Genomic DNA, 20,636 nt, shown 5'->3' on the forward strand with positions numbered 1-20,636 from the left:
CCTACCCTGTATATTTCCATAAATGTGCATCTGAAAATTCTTTTAGTACAACTTAGACTTTCAAACTATTTGGCAGATGTTTAGCATTGGAATATCAATCACCTTAATGTAAAACGTTTTGGGATAGAGTTTCTTGTGCATAATTACATACTGATCATATGAATACGGGCATTTGAAATTAATCCGAAATTATGAAACGCTTCCTTATGTGTTGGTTGTTGGCCACCCATCCTTGAGAATAGCTAGCAGCTTACAGATGGGTCACCTACCCTGGTGAGCTCATCAATGATGTTCTGCTGCTCAATGACCTGCAGTTTTAGAAACTCCGTCTCTTGTTCTTCATTAGCTTGATCAAGGTCATTCAGAGACTTCAGTTTCTTCAATGGTGGGTGAGACGTTATTTTCTCTCTCTAAATTGGAGAAGAAGAAATTACAAGTAGAAACTTAAAAAAAAATCCCAAATTTTAGTCATGATATATTTGTAGAAATTGGGGTCCAGTTAACTTGAATATTTTCCCAGTAGATGACACACTTTTATCTACATGAACTAAAACTGTCAGGTACATTTTTATCTGCTATCATACAGTGAAGTCCTTGGCAATGTCTGGAGATTGCTAAAGCTATATTGGAAGGCTTTTCAGGAATGTACTATCTTATCAGTCATTCACACACAATACAAACTTTGATATTGATTTCCCAGCTGTTAAACAAATTAGAAGGCAGGCAAGACCTTGCTCCATATTTCTGTGGCTCAGGAGCCACACCTAGGCTTTGCTTCTTGGTTTCCAAGTATCTGAAGAGTAAGTGTATTCCTGGAAGAGCTCCATTAGTTCTGCGAGGTTAGAAACCCTATACAGTTTGGAGGCAGGACCTTCTCTTGCTTTCTTCTTTAACGTCTCCTTGCTTACTCAAGAGAAAAAAACATATATATACATATATATATATACATATATATATATCCTCCTTAGGAAAATAAACACTAGGTCAGAAGTGACACAGAAAAGGAAGCAGCAGGTTTTGCAAAGTCTGCGCTACTCACCATCTCTGAATTTTCCTTGGTTATGGCTTTTAATTTCTCTTCCATGCGTTGTAGAGATACCATCAGTTCATCGTTTCTCTTGGCTAGGCACTTGTTCCTTTCCAGGAGAGGTTTGCATTGTTTTTCAGTTTCCCGCACACGTTTTAACTGGGCGTAAATAAATTAAAATTAGTTTCTCTTATCTTGAGGGAAATAGGGCATGAAGGGGTCATTCTTTTCTAGCTTTTTTTCATGGATGCTATTTTGGCCTGCATGCTTACCTCCGTTCTTCTGAATGGGATTGTGCTATGTAGAGCTAGTAGACTCTGAATTTACTATGAAAACCTAATTAGAGTGGAACAAAGAGGATTCCTCTTGTTTCTGCCTTCCTAGTGCTGTGATTAGAGGTCATGAGCCAGAATGCTTGGCCCTCATCACAGTCCTCACATGCTGTTTTATGTTACCTTACCAGAGGTGCCACATATGCTGATGGTTGAAGTGGCCAGAAGCAAAGTTCTGTTACTCCCTTTTACTTTCTGCCCATGCATGACCAAACTGACTGCCTGGTCCAGGAAAGACCTCTTATTGGCTCAGAAATATACAGAAGCCCATTTAAACCACATGGTCACCAGAACCTGTTGGAGCCTTCTCCTCGCCAACTGCATTAACTCCATTAAAAAGTCTTGCTGAACTCTCACTCTCAGTAAGTAAGACAGTTTATGTTTTTCTGTTGTTGATGTCATGGAGACTGTTTTACATTTCATAGGATGTTTAGCAGTATCCATATCCTCTGCCTGCTAATAACACTAATACCCTGCCAGCTGAGATGACTACATGTTGCTCAAAGTAGCTTCAGTTTAGAAGCACTAGGCTAAATGTATGAATGTTGCCTTGTAATCGTTTCATTTTCAAAACTATTCTGTTTTGTTGATGTACTATAGGGCAATCTATACAGATAACTTGAATTTCCATGTTGAATCTCTAATGATTAGCTTATTCTTTTCTTACAACAAGGAAAAAGAGTATCAGAGGATCTCAAAAATAGTGAATCCTTTTATGGAAATCTATGATTTGGGGAGATACTGAGGAAGGAGAAAGTTACCTATGCTCAAAAAATCAATCAATCAATCAATCAATCAATCAATCAATCAAAGTCCACCTGTGGCTCTTGGCATTTCCCAGTTCCACCCTAATCTGAATTTGAAAACTCCAGTTATATAATGAAGGTAAAACACTTGCTTTATTTTTTCATAAATAATCTGGGGCAACTCATAATTTTTGATCTTTAGCATCTGAATTTTGAGTACACATAAAGACAGATTATTCTGTGGGCTTATTATTCTACCCTTTGCGTCTTAAGGAGATTAATCCTCCATGTTTTGAATATTCAAGTCTACCCAGTGCATACTATTCATAGAAAATTCAAATGAGCATGAGAAGAGAGAACTGTCCAATTTTAGCACAGCATACAATCATGACAGTTCTGAAGCATTCAACAAAATGCTTCTTCAGAAAGACAGGCCTTGGTATGTAACACAGATGGAAACTATACATATATGATCAACCATGAATATATGATGATGCATATAATAAACAGAGATTCATGTGAACACTACAACCTCCTGCTATAGTTTACCTAATAACAGGTAGACCTGAGGTCAAGGAGAGAATACATTTCATAATATGAAAGTGTTGATATGCCAAAACGATTAGCAAATATTAATTTATACCCATCAAGTAACATAATTCAAATAAGCATAAAGAAAAATGGGAAGAGCTAAGAAGAGATGTAAAAAAATTGCTGAGAGAATAAGTAGTTGAAATATTAGAGGTAGATAGAAAATTTAAAGCAAGAAAGTGAATTTGAATGAAGCTCTAACTAAAGATAGTGGGGCACATCTTTCTTTCCTGAAGATAGAGCATATTTTGAAAAGCCCCTGTCCTGGTTAGTTTTATGTCAACATGACTCAAGCTAGGGTCACCTGAGAGAGAGAACTTCAGTTGAGAAAATGTGTCCTGGATATTGGCCTGTAGGCAAGCCTGTGAGACTTCTTTCTTTCTTTTTCTTTTTTTCTTGGATATTTTAAGCATTTACATTTCAAATGCTATTCCCTTTCCCAGTTTCCCCTTCTCCCATTCCTCCTCCCCCTGCTTCTATGAGGATGCTACCCCTCTCACCCACCCACCTCCACCTCAACACTATGGCATTCCCCTACACTGGGGCAAAGAGCCTTCACAGGACCAAGGGCCTCTCCTCCCATTGATGCCTGACAAGGTCCATCCTCTGCTACATAAGTGGCTGGAGCTAAAGGTCCCTACATGTGCATTCTTTGGATGGTGGTTTAGCCCCTGGGAGCTCTGGGGAGTCTGGTTGGTTGACATTGTTGTTCTTTCTATGGGGGTGCAAACCCCTTCAGCTGTGAGGTATCTTCTTGATTAATGATTTATGTGAAAGGATACAGTCCGTTGTGGGTGCTACTACCTCCTAGTGAATGGTCCTGCGATGTATAATAAAGCAAACTGAGCAAACTAGGTCAGAGGCCAGTTGGCACCATTTTTCTGGGGTCCCTGCTTCAATTCCTGCCCTGATGTCTCTTCATGATAGACTGTGATCAGAACATGTAAGCCAAATAAATCCCTTTTGTCCTCAAATTTCTTTCAATCATGTTGTTTTACCATAGCAGTAGAAAGCAAATGAAAATGGTGAGCCTATGTTATGGTTATAAAGAAAATCTTAATAAGCACAAAGGGATGAAATGTTGCTAATAAGAAAGTCAAGCACAGTGCTGGAGAGATGGTTCAGTGGTTAAGAGCACTGACTGCTCTTCGAGAGGTCCTGAGTTCAATTCCCAGCAACCCCTTGGCCACATATAACCATCTGTAATGCGGTTCAATGCCCTTTCCTGGTGTGTCTGAAGAGAGTGAAAGTGCATTCACATACATAAAAAATAAATAAATAAATCTTATGGAAAGAAACAAAGAAAGAAAGAAAGAAAGAGAGAGAGAGAGAGAGAGAGAGAGAGAGAGAGAGAAAGAAAGAAAGAAAGAAAGAAAGAAAGAAAGAAAGAAAGAAAGAAAGAAAAGCGGAATAGAGAAAGAACAAACCGCTGAGGGCAGATGCTAAGGGAATCCAGGCCAGCCAGCTGATATTTGACAGCTCACCCAACCTCATTAGAAAAGATAAAAATTAAAACAAAAGTCAGAATAAGAATACACGTCATGACCACTGAAATGGCTGAAGTGAATAATTGTCTGTGTGTGTTGGCAAAGACATGGAGACGCTTAGGTCCTCCTCACTCACTGCACTGACGTGAGAATGTAAAGCATCAGAGGGGTTTCAGGAACAAGCTGACCCCATTACAAGATCAAAGTCCTTAGGCCCAGAGGAAGCAGACAATTTTCTCCCTCACAGATACAGAACAGCCCCTCTTAGCCTAAATGTGCTTAGAACCTCCATAAATAACCCCTTTAAAATGGCTCCATACATTGCAATTTGGAAACTGGATGCCACAAAGTCTCAAGGAAGCAAAGAGTTTCATTTGCAACTCAAAGGAAGACTGTCAAAGGCCAGCACTGACTGAACCAAAGCAGCCAGCAATGCAGGCCTGCTATGCAATTATGTTTTTGACAGAAGTCAGAGTGGTACTATCTTTACTTGGGGTGTTGGTTGGGAGGGAGAGGTCTTGGTCATTTTCCACTTCACTCACGTGGAGGGAGTTATGTGTGGCAGTCACTTTGCAAGGATTTATCATGCTGTGCTTTTATTACCTACCGGCTTGTTTTTCAGTCATGATAAACTACACAACACAAGGCACACTTTTCGAGAGTAACATCTAACAAGACACACAATGAAAACAGTTTGAGCATAACTTACCAACTCGTTTCGTTCATCTCCGAGCAAGGTGTTCCTGTCTTCTAACTTTCGTATAGTGGCATTCAATTCGGCTATTCTCTTTTGATTTCTTCGCAAATCCTACACATGAGAACTAAAATGAGCATCTCTGGATCTCTGGAATATTAGTAAAAGTAATAGGCAACTTTCTTCCAATTTGACCCATGAAGATGAATGATCTTTTACTAAGAGAAGACTAGATAGCTCTTGCTAATGCTCAACATTTACTCCTAAATGAAGACCATGCCTGGTTAAAACCACAAATGAGTTAGATGTGGCAGACAGACCCTGGAGCCCAGTCTTTTGGCACAGAGCAGGTGACAGAAGGTTGAATTGGGTTATCAGAGTTGTTTGTCATGTGATCTAGGTGAGGTGTGATGTTCAAGGAATATCCTCATGTCGCAAATGTCCATTTCTTCCTGTGACACAAACATCTGTCTGCTACTGTAGTTAGCCACAGAGGGGACAGATTAGGAACTAGACACAGGGCTTTGTGAATTTCTGTATACTTATGGGAAAAAAAGAGGTCACTGTGAGAGAAAGCGTATTCCCTCCATGTGCAAAGGCAGGGTATACAAAATAAACTAGAAAAAAAACTTTACATGGTAATAATCAATTGTTGTGAATCACCTTACACATAGCAGTTACAACTTACTTCTGTGCTATAGGCCTACTCTGATCACAGGCTTGGGATTCTGTTACTGTTTTCCATTTTTGATAGTGGCTTGTTGGTGGTGGAACACTTTCACATCCCTGGAGTCATCATAGCCTAGAGGGTTCCACAGAACCAGTCAAACTGATGGTGGTTCTACATCAGCCCAGGTCTTATAGGGGATAGCTGTAATCAGAGCCATGACTATTCTCTATGGACCAAATACAATGTTCTACATTCTCTACATGGTGTCTTATAGCAGGTAGACTCGCCTTGAAGAAACCACCACGGCTTCCATCTTCTATGTAAGGATACTGAGCAGGGAAGTGGTTTGTACAAGGAAACTAAGCTAATGAATTTATGAATTTGATCCAAGGGGTTGAAATCAAAAAGCCAATTTTGGGGGTGAGGTAATCATAATATATCACATGCAAGTATTAACAAAAGAACTAAAGTTTCCACTCTAGATCGGTATATAGTTAGTGCTACCTACTAGGGTGTGTGTGTGTGTGTGTGTGTGTGTGTGTGTGTGTGTGTGCATGTGTCCTCTGTCCTCCTGTGTATGTGCTTGAGTGTGAGAGTGTTTGTGTCCTCTAAAAACCCATTCATAAATTAGTCATTACTTTGTTCTATGTAATACTTTGGAACTCACTCTTGTTCCTAAATCATATATTTTCATCTCTCTCTCTCTCTTTTTTTTTTGCAGATAAGTTATACACTCACTACATATAAGCTTCTATCTCTCAGTGTACATCTGGAAAATAATTCCTCATGTAAAATTAGGACAATCTGGTGGAGTAAGTGGCAAGTTCATTAAACTAGAAGCTTTCATCCTATGGATATAGATGATTCAGTCTCTTTCATAGGCATGCATCCCAATCTCTGAAGATGATCACTGTCTTTGTCAACTGCTAATCCATTTGTTCACACCTGGGAAAATTACCAATCTTGCCAACAGGCCACTATCTCCATTTAACTCATTATTCTTATAATATATTAAAGTTTGGGTAGATAATCACTAGGCGAGAAAAAGTCTGTGAAAGATTCAGACACCTGCAGCTCTTACTTGGTATGCTAATGAAGCACAGCCCACTTTGCTGTCTGTGAGTCTAGAAAAGATTGTTCCCAAGATACATGCTGGTTTTAGAGTAGGAGGCAGAATTGATTCCTTTGTACTTACAGATAGGAAAATAGCTTACATGAAAAGCAGAAATCGGGAGCTAAATAAAAGATGACTGTGGAGTTGTTAACCTCAACTGGTAGGGACTTACCGGGCTGCTGCAGTGTTCAGAGCCATCCCCTGCCCTTCCTGGAATCTCTCTCTTCGGACTGCTCATGTTACACTCTGCCTCCTTGACAAGGAAGAGCTGCTCATCCAAAGCCTCTTTCTGTAGCTGGAGTTTCTGTACATAGCCTGTCTGAGTCTCCAGTTCTTTTTCCAGGGAGAAGATGATCCTGTCCTTGGCTTTGATTTCATCCATCTGAATTAAATGAGAGCCAAGACATTTAATCTGACACCGTTATAAATGAATCCCATTCTCACCATGGGAAGTCCACCTCTTTCTTGTGATGATGCAGAAAAAAATTCCTCAGCAATCTGACAAGTGTACTGAACTCACAAATAATATGGAGTAGCATTGGCTAATGAAAGGTATACCCTGAATGGGTGTTATCCTTACATAGAGTGTTCAAAATGATCTGGGTTGATTAGCAAAGGATAAATTTAAAATAGATTGTTAGCATTAATAATGATAGAGCCATAATATCCTGCTATGATGATTCTCAGGACAAATAAATTATTACTGTCTCTTAATCCTAATACTGATTGATGTTATCAGGAAGTCATTTGCAACTGAAGGAAATAACAGGCTTCCCAGGAGTGGTTTACTTATTTTCTAGAAGTGTCAATTCTGATGGTATCTGGATGTGTTCCTGTTGTTTGACCTTTCCTTTCCAACCCATACCTCAAGGCAACCAGCCTTAGCAATCATTCTACCATTACTGCCAGAAAACCATCATTGGGACTAGAATAGGAAAGAGAAATGCGTGGTAATTTTAGTCAAAATGTTTCCTCATATACCTGTGGAAAATAATGATTGATTTCAACACTTATGTATTCTAATGCTGGGTGTGGCATCAAATATATTAATTTTGTATTTAAGACACAGGTATCATGAATCAGTGGATCAGAGTTCCAACTGACTGGAGCCAGTTTGCTGTGCCTAGATGAAGGACACCCAGTACCTGAAATGAATGTGACAGTTTTTGAAGAGATTATAGACACCAGGTGAAACCTTTTTGTCCTGTTTCATTATATTCTATGTGAATACTTAAAGTAGAAACAAGAAAAGACATTTGTCATAAATGTCATTCTTTTCTTCCCTTTCTCATATTTAGTGACTTACCCACTTAGTATGTCTTTGCTGTGCTCTTTAGATGAGGAGAGCAGTACAGCATCTGCTTGCAGAGTCACTCTTTCCCTGCACACCAGTACTGGCTGCTGACTCTAGGCTACATGACTACACTGGCACACCACTGGCCTGAAGTTTGCACCATCCTGTAACATCACCTGGTAGCTGCTAAATAGTGTCCTGAAGAGAATATCAGCAGTACTTTTTAACTCCTTAAAGAAGTCTGAGTCCATGGTTCAGCTGAGCACACATGGGAGTTGATATATAGAGCTATTTGCAGATTAATACAGCACATAACCTGCATGTTCCTGACTACTTGTGCTGTATTCTATGTTATGGCAGATGCCAGATCAGCTCATTAACACCCCAGGAGTCATCCTTACGACCTCTAATATTATAAATGATCCTTTACGGTATAGAGCTGATCCTTGGAGGGATTTGCAGCCCCACAGTTATACAAGTTATTTCACTTTCAATTCATGTCCTATTCAGTAGGTTCCATGACCACTCTGTATCAGATGAGACTCATAACCTGAAAGGTTCAGCATTACGTCATTGTCACCTGCCTTATGTGATGAAATCTTGATACTTTACCTTCTTCTTCAGAGCTCAGAGCCTGTCTGTCAGGCTCTGTGATATACTGGCTCTATGATTATCCACATACTCCCAATGTGCTCCCTGTGGAATAGCCAGCCATGTAGAGGGGCTGTATTATACAGTGGTTATCAACACATAGTTTGGGTCTCAGGATACCACAAAATTAACCAGTGCTCCAATTCATAGATGAGAATGTAGAATTTTTTGGTAACATTTTCTACAAAGATCAGATTTTATTTCTTTCCCATCCTCTGGGTCAAAAAGTACATATGAGGAGGAGGAAAGGGATAGGAAATGACAATAAGAAAGGAAGGACAGGGACACATACATTAATGAAACATATCCCCCATATTATTCTGTTTGCACCCAGTTTTTGAGCCACTCTTCAGGTGGTTTAGATTTCATGTGGCTTCTTAGGAGAATCTCCTGTCTACTTCAGCAATGCTCTTGGAAAGAGATAATGGGGGGAATTATGACTAAGTTGTTGATTTCACACTGAAAGGCAAGCAAAAATATTTAGTTCAAGGGTTTCTTAGAACTCACCTACCTGACTGTTCCATAGTTCACAGTCCTGAATCCTTCTTCATCAACTATGGTCATTTCAGAAACCAAGAGCCAGGCAGAGACCATGATTTCTGCGCTGCATTTGGCCTTGATTGTCAAACAGTGCAGCAGAATGACTTGCAGGTAAATCACATAGAAAGGGTAGCAGGGGCAGAATTTCCCAGTCACACTGTACCACATTACTAAGAAAATGACACAAATGTTCTACGGGAACCACTTTTAGCTTCAAGTGGAAATCCTAGAGACATTATCCAAAGCGCAAACCGAATTTCTAGGAAATCACTGAGGATTGGCAGACAATGGGGAAAGGATGTTTTTTTTTTTTTCTGAATGATACTCTGCTTAGAGAAATGTATAGTATTAAATACACTTTAAAACAATGGTTCTCAATGTTCTAAACGCTGTGACACTTGAATACAGTTCCTTGTGTTGTGGTGACCCTCAACCATAAACTTATTTTTGTTGCTACTTCATTACTGTAATTTTGCTACTCTCATGAACTGTGATGTAAATATTTTTAGAGGTACAGGTTTGCCAAAGGGGTTTCGACCCAGGTTGAGAATCGCTGTTATAAAGATTTAAGCTAATCATCTTTTACATATATATGAATGTAAATTTTTGTTCTGAGGTCATAAACAAAGTTAACTTAGGTTCCTACAGTTTTTAGGCCAGGCATTAACTTAATTTACTTATTTTTAGCATTGTGATATATATCTTTTGGCTTTGCGTGCTGAAAAAAGAAAATTCTGTGTGGATTGAACTAAAGAGAATCGTAAACAGCAAGAAGCTACTTCTGAATGACGTCCAAGTGCATAAGGAAAAAGTAAATAAAATAAAATAAAATAAAATAAAATAAAATAACAGAATGCCTCATAATAAATATTCCTTGCTTTTGGGGGAGGAAGGAACCCATTTTTAAAATGACCAGGGATTTCATTGCTTCATGTTTGCACTGAAGATGTTTTCAACAGTGGCTATTTTCAAACAAATTGTAGAAACATCCCTTTGTCCTGTAAAATACCAATGAAATTTTACAATGGGGAAGCCTACAGCAACAAGCTAAGGTTAGGAGGGCTTGTAATTTATAGCCTTTTCATGGACCACCCAAGAACACAGGTTGCTACATGAATACCTGTGTGCCTTGTGAATGCAATTACCAGGAAATATACTATAAAAATGAAAACTCTAAAATGTCTTACATTTTACAGTTCCAATTTCTACCAAACTACCTACCAATGCACCTTGCACTTCAGACAGCACAGCTAGCCAAAGCATGGGCGTTTTGTTTATGGTAACTGACAAGAGAACACTCAGCAGAGCTCTGGCAGAGACCCCTGTCTGCCCTGCTCTCATTAGTACTAACCAGCCTTCGTATATCCCGTTCCGATTCCCACTTGATCTTCGAGATGGCTTCCTGGTGGGACTGATGCTCACTCCTAAGGTCCCCAGCCTTGATTTTATCCGCTTGGATCATATTGCTCAGAGCCTCATCCACCTGCTTCTTGGCGGTTTTTAAGTCTGTAATTTCCTGCAGGAGCTTCAGGCGCTCTGCATCGAACTGTTTCCTGGCCTCCTCCCGGGCCTCAATGGTGAGTGCTGTCCTTACTTTGTCACTGCTGCCATCGCGGAGAGCACACAGAGCGGACTTGAGTCTCTGAATCTCTCCATCCCGCACCTTCACTGTCCTTGACATTTCCTGCTCATGTTGCTTGATGAGATTCTCCCTCACAGCCTGCAGCTCCTTCATCTTCTCCTCATGGAGCTTGGCTTTAAGCTCTGTCACCAGGACTGTGTGTTTGCGCTGCTCCAGCTCACGAATCCTCTTTGCTTCTTGAGTCTTCTCTCTTTCAAGCTTTGATACCTAGAGGCATAGAGGTGAAAGGATGAAAAAGCATGAGCCTCAAAGAAAACGTGTGCTCTGAGGCGGGATCTTGCAGCTTAGGCTCCTATGATCTCTTAATACCTTATTTATTAAAAAGGGGAGTGGGGAGTACAAGCTACTTAGTGTGCTGAAAGGAAAAGAAAACACAGGCCTTAAAGCAGACTATGATGCGGAATAGAAGGAAACATCTAAGATGTTTATCAGTGTGCTCAGACAAATGTTTGATATTCTGAGGTCCTCTTAATCAGTATGTGGTCCACAGATTGGCAGCTCCAGAGACACCTGGAAGCTTGTTAGGATTTCAGAATCCTGATTCCCACCAAACCTATAAATCAAAATGTGCTTTTAACAACTCCCCAGGCAGCCGGTATACCCAATAAATCTGTGAAGCTTTGCTGGGTTGGTTCTCCCACTAATAGAGGAGTATACAGTTACCAACTGCACAATTCTGGCTTCAGCCAAGCCCATAAATGTGGGCATCTATGCATGGTTCCACCTTTGATATATCATTAAGGTGCCTACAATACTATTTTATAATGCTCCTCTTTCTCACTTGGGAGGGAGGAGTACAGGTGTCACAGACTGTGAATAATGGAGAAGGTAAAACAAAAATGAAGATAGTTGTAATAGCCATGAGTTTATTTTTCTTCATATGACAGCACACTGGCTAGCCAAACAGATAACATCCCTAAAATAGTCTGTTGGGTTCTCCTCTAATCATAGGAAGTTAGGCATGTTGCTTCAGCTGCCACAGGTCTCTTTTTAGTCTTCCTCTTATCACTTGACCTTGATGCCCCCCAAGCCAAACACACCAAGTAATTCAGAAGGATTTCTTCTAATCTTTCCACCTTCCAGGAATTCTCTGAAAATCATCTCCCTAGTTTTGTTACCTTTCTAATGACAATGTTCATTCTTTCCAGTCTGTGCTACTTAAATGTGACCTAGTAAATCCTCGATTTAACAGAATGCTATGAACTTGTAGCCAGCCACCTCAGTAGGATGAAAAGGTCCCTCTGTGACCTTTTGTGCTATTTTCTTCTCTACTCAGTTCATCCTATAACCTGCCTGTGTCGTGTCTCCCTGCTTCTTTGTCTCGGTAGACAGGGAAACACACACACACACACACACACACACACACACAGAGACAGACAGACAGACAGACAGACTGACTGACTGAAAAACTGAAGACAATTTGAGAGCCCCAGGATTGTGTGACAGAGATTCTCTGCCATTTCTCTAATTGTAAAGTTTTAATATTAACATATTTTTAATATTTATTGAAAATAACCTCCTCTATGAGATATATTCTGATTGTGGTTTTTCCCTTTCCCCTAATTTGAGAGCTTTTCAACCTAAAAGTGTTAAAGTCCCTTTTAAAATCATCGTAGGTAGAATAGAGTATGTGGAATTTTACTTACCTCAGTAACTTACCTGTCCTCAGCTCTAACAGTATTTTCTAAGGGAAGTAGTGCTTGGTAAATATATATTTTTAAAGGCACAGGAGTGAATCTTACAGTGGTTATCCTATAAGGGTGTAGAACCCAAGAGGATTTGGTGAAGCAGCAGCCATATGTGTTCCAATGACTGTCTTCTGATCTGTCCTCAGCCTGCCGTTCAACATGGTTGATACTTGCTACACTGAATACTTGCAGTATTGTGAACATGAGATTAGCTTTGTGGGTAAAATACTCTTGGGGTCTTGACAATTTATCACAAGGCTGAGTTTCTTGTTAGTCCCTTGACATGTGTTAATATGATAATGTTTGGTGTGAGTTAAGTTAAACAAACTATATCAGGGAAAGTAATTGATCCCTTTCAATTTCTAAAAATTTGGTCACAAGGCAATTAATTAAGGTCACCTATCTGACATTGATTTGCAGTTTATACTCCATTTCTTTCGGCCATTGTTGCTCTAGAGTTCTTTGGTATTTATTTGGAGAAAATTACTTTCTTCACACTGCTGGCGATGCTCTTGATAAATTCCAGCCCTGGCACTACTGTTATAGCTGTTTCAAAGCCACAGAGGCTCCTCCACAATAAGAAAGGAATCCCTGTACTTCAGCCTTGCCAGTCAGGCTCCTATGTGGGTTGAGCAGGACTTTGTTCCTCCTTCCCCTCCCCCACCCCTGTTCCAGACACAGGAGAATATACTATTTTCTGCATGTGGTTTATATTTGTACCTGTCTGCCTACAGCCTCTTTTCCCTGATGACTCTCCCCTCGACTCTTTGGGATTCTCATATTCCAACTGGCCCAGCTCCTTAACATCCTTTCCTGACATGTGACCCCGATTGCCTAGGATTAAACTCTTGTCTGCTGTTTTTTTTTTGTTTTTTTTTTGTTGTTGTTGTTTTGTTTTGTTTTGTTTTGTCTTCTCCATGCACTTTGTTGGTCCTTAGTGCATTTTTTCTTTATGTAACAGATTTTGTGCATGCTTCCTTCTCCTCTCCTTCTCCTCTTATCCTGTCCTGATTCGAAACTCCTAAGAGACTACCATTGTATATCCACTTATTGCAGACACCGCCCAATAAGGAGCAAGAAGGCACCTATGCAATTAAAGGCCATATGCTCTTGTTTTCTGGACAGCCCCATAATCAGAGACATGGATAATATGTTCTGTCATACAGCTTAGAGAACATAGGCTCAGGGAGTTACCAGTGAACTATGCATTCACTCAGACACCCTTACAGGACGCTACAGCAAAACAGATCTCTAGCAGGTGATGATGCCTCTCTGTTCGTGGCAATGTAGATTACATTCTCATCCTTCCAGAGTAAACAGAAAATGGTAACTTCGAGGTGTGGGATGAGGAAACTACAGCTTGTTTATCTGTCTCTGCATTTTCAAATAAAGATCTCTTGGGATACAACCATGCCTGTCCATTGCTTGGGGCTGTTTTCACATTACAGTGATTGAGTACTTTCCAAGACTGTCTGGCCAACAAACCCTAAGATATTTAGTGTCTTCCACCTTGTAGGAAGGTTTCTTAATTACTGTTCTAGATAATGTATCTATTTTTAGAGGAAGGGCTTCCCCCCTAATTTAGAAACTCAGTTTATTTTCCATATAAGATATTAAGAATGAACCCTTAGCTCAAGTGATGGGAACTTGGTCCTTCTCTGTCTCAGCAGTAAGTGTTTAAAGTAGAATCAGTGGGATAAGAATCATGACAACATGGCTACTGGGTCACAAGGTCCTAAGAGAAACAACACTCCATAGGACAATGATGAGCTATAATGAGGGTGGATACCAGGTAAGGGGATTTTGGGTTTGCATTTCTGTGCACCATCTAAGACAGAGGTTCTTAACTTTCCTGATGCTGCAACCCTGTAATTCAGTTCTCCATGTTGTGATGACCCCAACAATAAAATCATTTTATTGCTACTTCATAACTGTAATTCTGCTGTTACAAATCATAAAGTAAATATCTGTGTTTCAGGTGACCCCTCTGAAATAGTAGTTCCACCCCAAAACGGTCACAACCCATAGGATGAGAACCACTGATCTAAGAAAACATGTTTGAAAATTACCTGTAATAGTTATTTCTAGAACTATGTGAATAACATATGGAAAAGAACTTGAACTGCTATACACTATGGTATATAAGGCAATATTGTATTCGATATGACAGGAGACATTCCACCCTAAACAACTCACATCAAACAGTCTCGAAGTACCTAACAGCATCTTTCTGTGATTTTGTTGTTTCTCTCAGATTATAAATAGTAATTTTTCATGAGTGTCAGCAGAGAGAGAGAGAGAGAGAGAGAGAGAGAGAGAGAGAGAGAGAGATTAACAGAACAAAAAGTTAGACTATAAAAATACAGCAGTGTGGAGAATATATTCCAGCCCAAAGAGAAAGCTAATAAAAACAGGTGTTGATCAACACATGGTGTCAATCAATTACTCAGGAGAATTCCCAAAAGGAAGAAATGTTCACATTTGTTTAGTTGCCATGGAAAAGGCAATTATTTGCAGGATCTCTTGATATGACTTGCTTTCCCTTTAAACTTTATTGGGAAAGTGCTTCAGTTGAGGAAGAGCTAAAGGATGCAAATTGGGAGAATGGAGAGACCATGACAAAGTGATTCTCAAATATCCTATGCTGTGACCACTTGTGTCATGGTGACCCACAACCATAAAATTATTTTGTTGCTGCTTCATAACTGTAATCTTTCTACAGTATTCAAATCATAATGTAAATATCTGACATTTCTGATGGTTGTAAGCAACCCTTATGAAAGAGTCCTTACCACCTTGAAAAGGTCACAATGTACAGGTTGAGAACCACTGCAGTTGTGTGGTGAAGTCTTTCCCCAAACTTTGATATAATTTATGCATTAAGGAAGAAGACCTAAATATCCTAATATAAATCTTGGGATGAGTACGCAAAAGAGTTATTGCTGAATAGAAATGTAAATACTGACGTGATAATATGTTGAAATGGAGAAAAGCAATTCAGCAAATGAAAATCATTTTGAACAGTGTGGGTGTTTTGCAGAGATAACTTAAACTCAGCCATAGGCTTGCTGGTGTTTCCCTGTGTTTTATTCTAAGCTGATGTCTTTGCAAATAGGCATTACACATATTAGTACATTTGGCCTGCCTGTCAGCCCTGTAATATTTATAGTATTTGTACCCACTATTTCATGGGAGAAAAGAAGAAACAATCTGTCTATAAGCACAACACAAATTCCACCAGTGTGGCCAAGAACCAAGTCTGGCCTAGATCACAGGCCTGATTACAATCAAACTTTCAGTAAATTCCTTTACCTCTGTCAGCCTTTTGCTAATTGGCATATTGGGTTGATGATCTCACTCTCATCTGGTTGTGGAGAAGATGACTCAATGTATCAAAAGCCAGTGACTAAGCAACAGTAGATACTATCATGTTCATTTTGAAAATATTGTTGCATATGGTAATATATTATACAGTGTTAGATCAAGCCACCACCAACAAAAATTCAAAGACACATAATGTATGACTAATGTGGCTAGACTACATTAAGAGTGCAGTAATTATTTCCAAACAGAAAGAAATGTCCAAAGCAAAATCTGGATTTCCTTGGGGATGTGTTGAGTTCCCTGGTGTTGGTGACTATGGGTCTTGACTTGCAAGACATTGAGAATATAGATGGCCATAAGAAGTAGGGAAGCCAGTAGAAAGGCAAGGACAAGGAACACTGAACAGGGCTGTGAAAATGAAATTTCTAATCCTTTCTGCCCTAGAGATTCTATGGGAGGAAAAGATCACTATGAAAAATATTTCCTGTTGTAAGCGCTCTAATGGGACACAAGGAGGAGATGCCATAACTACTTTATGCAGGCCTCACCTGTGTTTTCTGTCAATAATTCTACTCTGGCTCTTGGAAATGTCCATGGAAATCCTGCCAAGATAATCATGATGGTGACTGGAGTTTTAATGCACTCTTAGAAGCCAGGGACTAAAAATCACAGCAGTGGAGGTAAAGGCAAGGAAAAGGTTGAGGTTATCAAGATGGGTCAAGCTATCAAAAGCTGACACTTGGATTATTTGCTTTGCATGCTCCTGGAGAATAACTTCACATAAACCAGCAGGGATTGCCTCCTGAGCCTAAGCACTTTTAGACAAAAGGGCTGAGAGACTGAAAAGAAGGTTTTACGGAAAAACCTTCTAAGATCTGGAGTAACACTCTGCATCCCCTTCTCCCTTCTCCCATACCCTCTTCTATTCCTTCTCTAGATTCTTCTCTCAGTTAGGTAGGCCACTTGAAACAGAAGCAAAGGTGTAGAAAGGAAGAAAAATATCACACTTTAAATTTGAACCTTGAACCAGAGGCTCTGAGAACTGAGGACAGAGAAGGTTGATTGCTTTTCTAAGGGTGGTGGCGGTGGTGGTGGCAGAGGCCAGGTGTTCAAGCATCACCTTGATCTCTAATATCCCTGAAAAGAATCCACATTTTGGGGCTTCCACCTGCTGTCTTCAGAAAGCAAGTGAACTAAGCAAATTGCAGCTCATTTTCAACCCTTAGTAAAATCAGAATAGTAACCACAGGCTTCTTTTGTCCCAAACATGCTGAGAAGACCAAAAGGTCAGATGACAAGTGATTCCCTTTGTCACCCTGTCCACACCACTCCTCATGAAACTGTACCCTAGCTCCTAGAGAAAGTACACTCTAGAAAAAGTATGGGAGTTTTTCATCCCATAGCAGTCTACACTGAGCAAGGGGTTGCAGCCTCATGGTATCCATGTGCAGGAAAATACCCCCTATTTAGTGGCTCGGAGTACTGGTTCAAAGAGAAGAACAGGCCTTTTCTTCACTGAAGCTTGAGCCTTCCTCTCAAAATATTACAACAATAATGTTATAACAGAGATCTCAGGAAAGCATTTATAAACAGTTACATGGGTTCATTCAGTAAGTAGTTTTGAGTACTGCCTGCAAACCAGGTAGTGGCTTTCTTCATTCAAGCAGAAACAAATAATAATGCATGAGTGAAAAGGGGAATCTGAGGGTCAAAAGAGATAACTGTGCAATGCACTTTCCATGCTTAACATCAACTCACTCCTAACATCTTCACTCCCTAGCACACTCGTATAGAACAGAAGCCTCTGCAGTTCCACATGACAGATGAGCAAAGTGGGACTTGAAGACCTACTCAGGGCCAATCAGGTGCTAAATGTAAGAACAGGTTCTGTGATAAAATGAAATGCGCATGTTGAAGTGTGTGATGGATGATGTACATTGGGTCTGTTGTAGCTAGCTTTTTATTTTATCAGCCAAAGCATTTATGATGGCCTCTGTTCACTGCACACTGGGCATTTTCTGTAAATGCCAACAGCATTATGTGTTTTGCTGAGAAAATGAGTAATGGCCCATCATCCCAAAGGTCTCCAGGCTTGATCCATTCCCTCCCAGTAGGTGCATTGTCATTTTATCATTAGAGCCTCGGGGTTAAACAGAGAGTGTAAATTCATACCTTGTCTTTGATCATGTTTCCCCCCTAGAGTCTGCTCCTTTGAAAACACAATCGCATTTATCTATAATGAAATTGCTTTATGATTCATTTGCCCTCTGCCTCCTTTTGCTGCTGACACGCAGAGAGGCTTTGCTCTAACTCCCGTATTAAGGTTGTAACAAACTGTGAGGGGAAGAGAGAAGGGCAGGGGTACCTGGGAGAGGGGATGAGAAGCCTACTACCAGAGTTGTGTCAAAGGAAGGAGATGATACCTACATGCCTGCCAACATAGAAGCTGTGCCAGGCCTTCAGTGACAGCTTAGGGATCATTCAAGAGCTGTCTGTTTCAAAAGGACTAAATGGTGGGGTCTCCTTTGGAATATTGTGGATATTTTTCCCTACTAAGCAGTCCTATGGCTGTCATTTATCATTCCGTCTTTACTAAATGGAGCCTGCCTCCCTTCAAATGGTATTTTGCCCAAGGCAAAGTGAAACTAACAAACTGGATGCTGGTAGGAGTCAAGACCTGGAAAGATGCTCTGGGAACAGACCAACTAACCCCTGAGACTGAGTCCCCTTCATCTGAAGCTATACTGGGCTCCTTATCTCACCTACTTAACCAAAAATGTTGGCTTATAAGTTCAGGAACCTTAATTTCTACCGGGTTCTCCCAGGTTACTCTCTTACAGTGTGATGTGTGTGAGACCAATCACAGATTTAGACCCTGAGACACCCAAGTTGGCTTCTGAGGAGAGAGAAAAATATATAATGCCAAGAACCTCTGATTCACAAATAATAACACCTTTTAAATTCACAAATAAATGCCTGTGAGAATGTGTTCTATTTGCTTCATGGGGATACAGATATTTTCCTCATGAACTTCAGATTAGAGTTAATCAATGGCTGAAACAGGTAGAAATAGCCTCAAATGGATTCCAAACTTTTTAAATTATTTTCATTCAACAGGGCGAAATAGATTTGGTATAAAATTAAATTTCTTACAGTGATCAAAGAGAATGCCAAACAGTGAAATATTTGTTAGTTTGTGATCCAGAGTATTTTTGTATTAACAGTTATCTAAATGATGTAATTTTATATTAGCATGGGTGTCTCTGGGCTGCATGGATCGAAGTCCAGGATTTAAAGGAATTGCTGAGTTTGCTACACATGGAGATAGCCAGCGCTAGCTGGAGTCATGGCCCCAGGTAGCTCCTACTCACCTTGGATTTCTCTTGATGAAGTTCTATCTGAATGTCTGTGAGTTTGGTCCTGAGGTCTTCATTGGCAGCTTGAAGGGCAACAATGAGTGCCTCGGGCTTCTCGCCCTTATTTCGTCCTTTTTTGGACATTGTCCCTTTCTAAATGGAGTCTTTTGGGGTTTTAATCCTCTCAAACAGGTACTGCCATGTTACTGTTTCATTTCCTGGAGTGAGGTGTTTCAGCCACTACTGCTTGGTGTTCCTTGCTAAGGTCTTCTCAAACGCTGCCTCGGAAGCCCTAGAAAGAGACAGAGATGGTGGTAACTAGTAAAGACATGAGTTTGTGTCAATCCATCCACTCCTAGCCAGAGTGGCCTGTAAACACCTTCTCCTGAGGCTTTCCTGTCTCTAAGATCTCCCCTGTTCTATATTTTGTATCTAACTCACAGTGACATTTCAATCCCATTGACATCTGCTTAGAATTCTTTTCCTGAAGCATATGTCTTTCACATTTCTGAGTTCCCTTTTTGGGAGTGCCAACCCATTTTTCTGTCTTTTCTCCATGTCACTCATCGAGACTCTGGTCAATGGAGACATCCTGCTATTCATAGCTCAAAAATAAGAAATACTGTATATGTAGCTGGATGTTATTCGGTGGTTAAAATGTTAACAGTGGGTAATAACTAAGTAGATTACTAGATTAATTAAGTCACTGAATCTTGTTATAGTTACTTTTAAACACTTTTGTTAGTACAATATTTTTTTTTATTAACTTGAGTATTTCTTATATACATTTCCAGTGATATTCCCTTTCCCGGTTTCCGGGCAAACATCCCCCTCCCCCCTCCCCTTCCTTATGGGTGTTCCCATCCCGACCCTCCCCCCATTGCCGCCCTCCCCCCATAGACTAGTTCACTGGGGGTTCAGTCTTAGCAGGACCCAGGGCTTCCCCTTCCACTGGTGCTCTTACTAGGATATTCATTGCTACCTATGGGGTCAGAGTCCAGGGTCAGTCCATGTATAGTCTTTAGTTAGTGGCTTAGTCCCTGGAAGCTCTGGTTGCTTAGCATTGTTGTACACATGGGGTCTCGAGCCCCTTCAAGATCTTCCAGTTCTTTCTCTGATTCCTTCAACGGGGGACCTATTCTCAGTTCAGTGGTTTGCTGCTGGCATTCGCCTCTGTATTGGCTGTATTCTGGCTGTGTCTCTCAGGAGCGATCTACATCCGGCTCCTGTCGGTCTGCACTTCTTTGCTTCATCCATCTTGTCTAATTGGGTGGCTGTATATGTATGGGCCACATGTGGGGCAGGCTCTGAATGGGTGTTCCTTCAGTCTCTGTTTTAATCTTTGCCTCTCTCTTCCCTGCCAAGGGTATTCTTGTTCCCCTTTTAAAGAAGGAGTGAAGCATTCACGTTTTGATCATCCGTCTTGAGTTTCATTTGTTCTAGGCATCTAGGGTAATTCAAGCATTTGGGCTAATAGCCA

At 40.3% G+C, this 20,636-nt stretch overlaps 1 protein-coding gene across 7 annotated transcripts in view; it reads right to left on the reverse strand.

Moving 5' to 3' along the window:
- Positions 1 to 20,636, reverse strand: part of Jakmip2 (janus kinase and microtubule interacting protein 2) — a 215,378-nt gene that overhangs the window by 99,137 nt on the left and 95,605 nt on the right. For 5 of the 7 annotated variants that reach the window (NM_001107391.1, XM_039096857.2, XM_063277365.1 and 2 more), the window contains 6 exons: positions 19,172 to 19,448; positions 10,498 to 10,995; positions 6,834 to 7,043; positions 4,893 to 4,991; positions 1,040 to 1,186; positions 270 to 410 (listed from right to left, as the gene is read on the reverse strand). In NM_001107391.1, coding sequence (NP_001100861.1) covers positions 270 to 410; positions 1,040 to 1,186; positions 4,893 to 4,991; positions 6,834 to 7,043; positions 10,498 to 10,995; positions 19,172 to 19,300 — 1,224 coding nt within the window. In that variant the 5' untranslated portion in view covers positions 19,301 to 19,448. The remainder of the gene's footprint in view (positions 1 to 269; positions 411 to 1,039; positions 1,187 to 4,892; positions 4,992 to 6,833; positions 7,044 to 10,497; positions 10,996 to 19,171; positions 19,449 to 20,636) is intronic. The other 2 variants (XM_063277367.1, XM_039096861.2) reach the window with 1 other exon arrangement.

The sequence above is a fragment of the Rattus norvegicus genome, chromosome 18 (assembly GCF_036323735.1).
Source record: "Rattus norvegicus strain BN/NHsdMcwi chromosome 18, GRCr8, whole genome shotgun sequence".
NCBI lineage: Eukaryota > Metazoa > Chordata > Mammalia > Rodentia > Muridae > Rattus > Rattus norvegicus.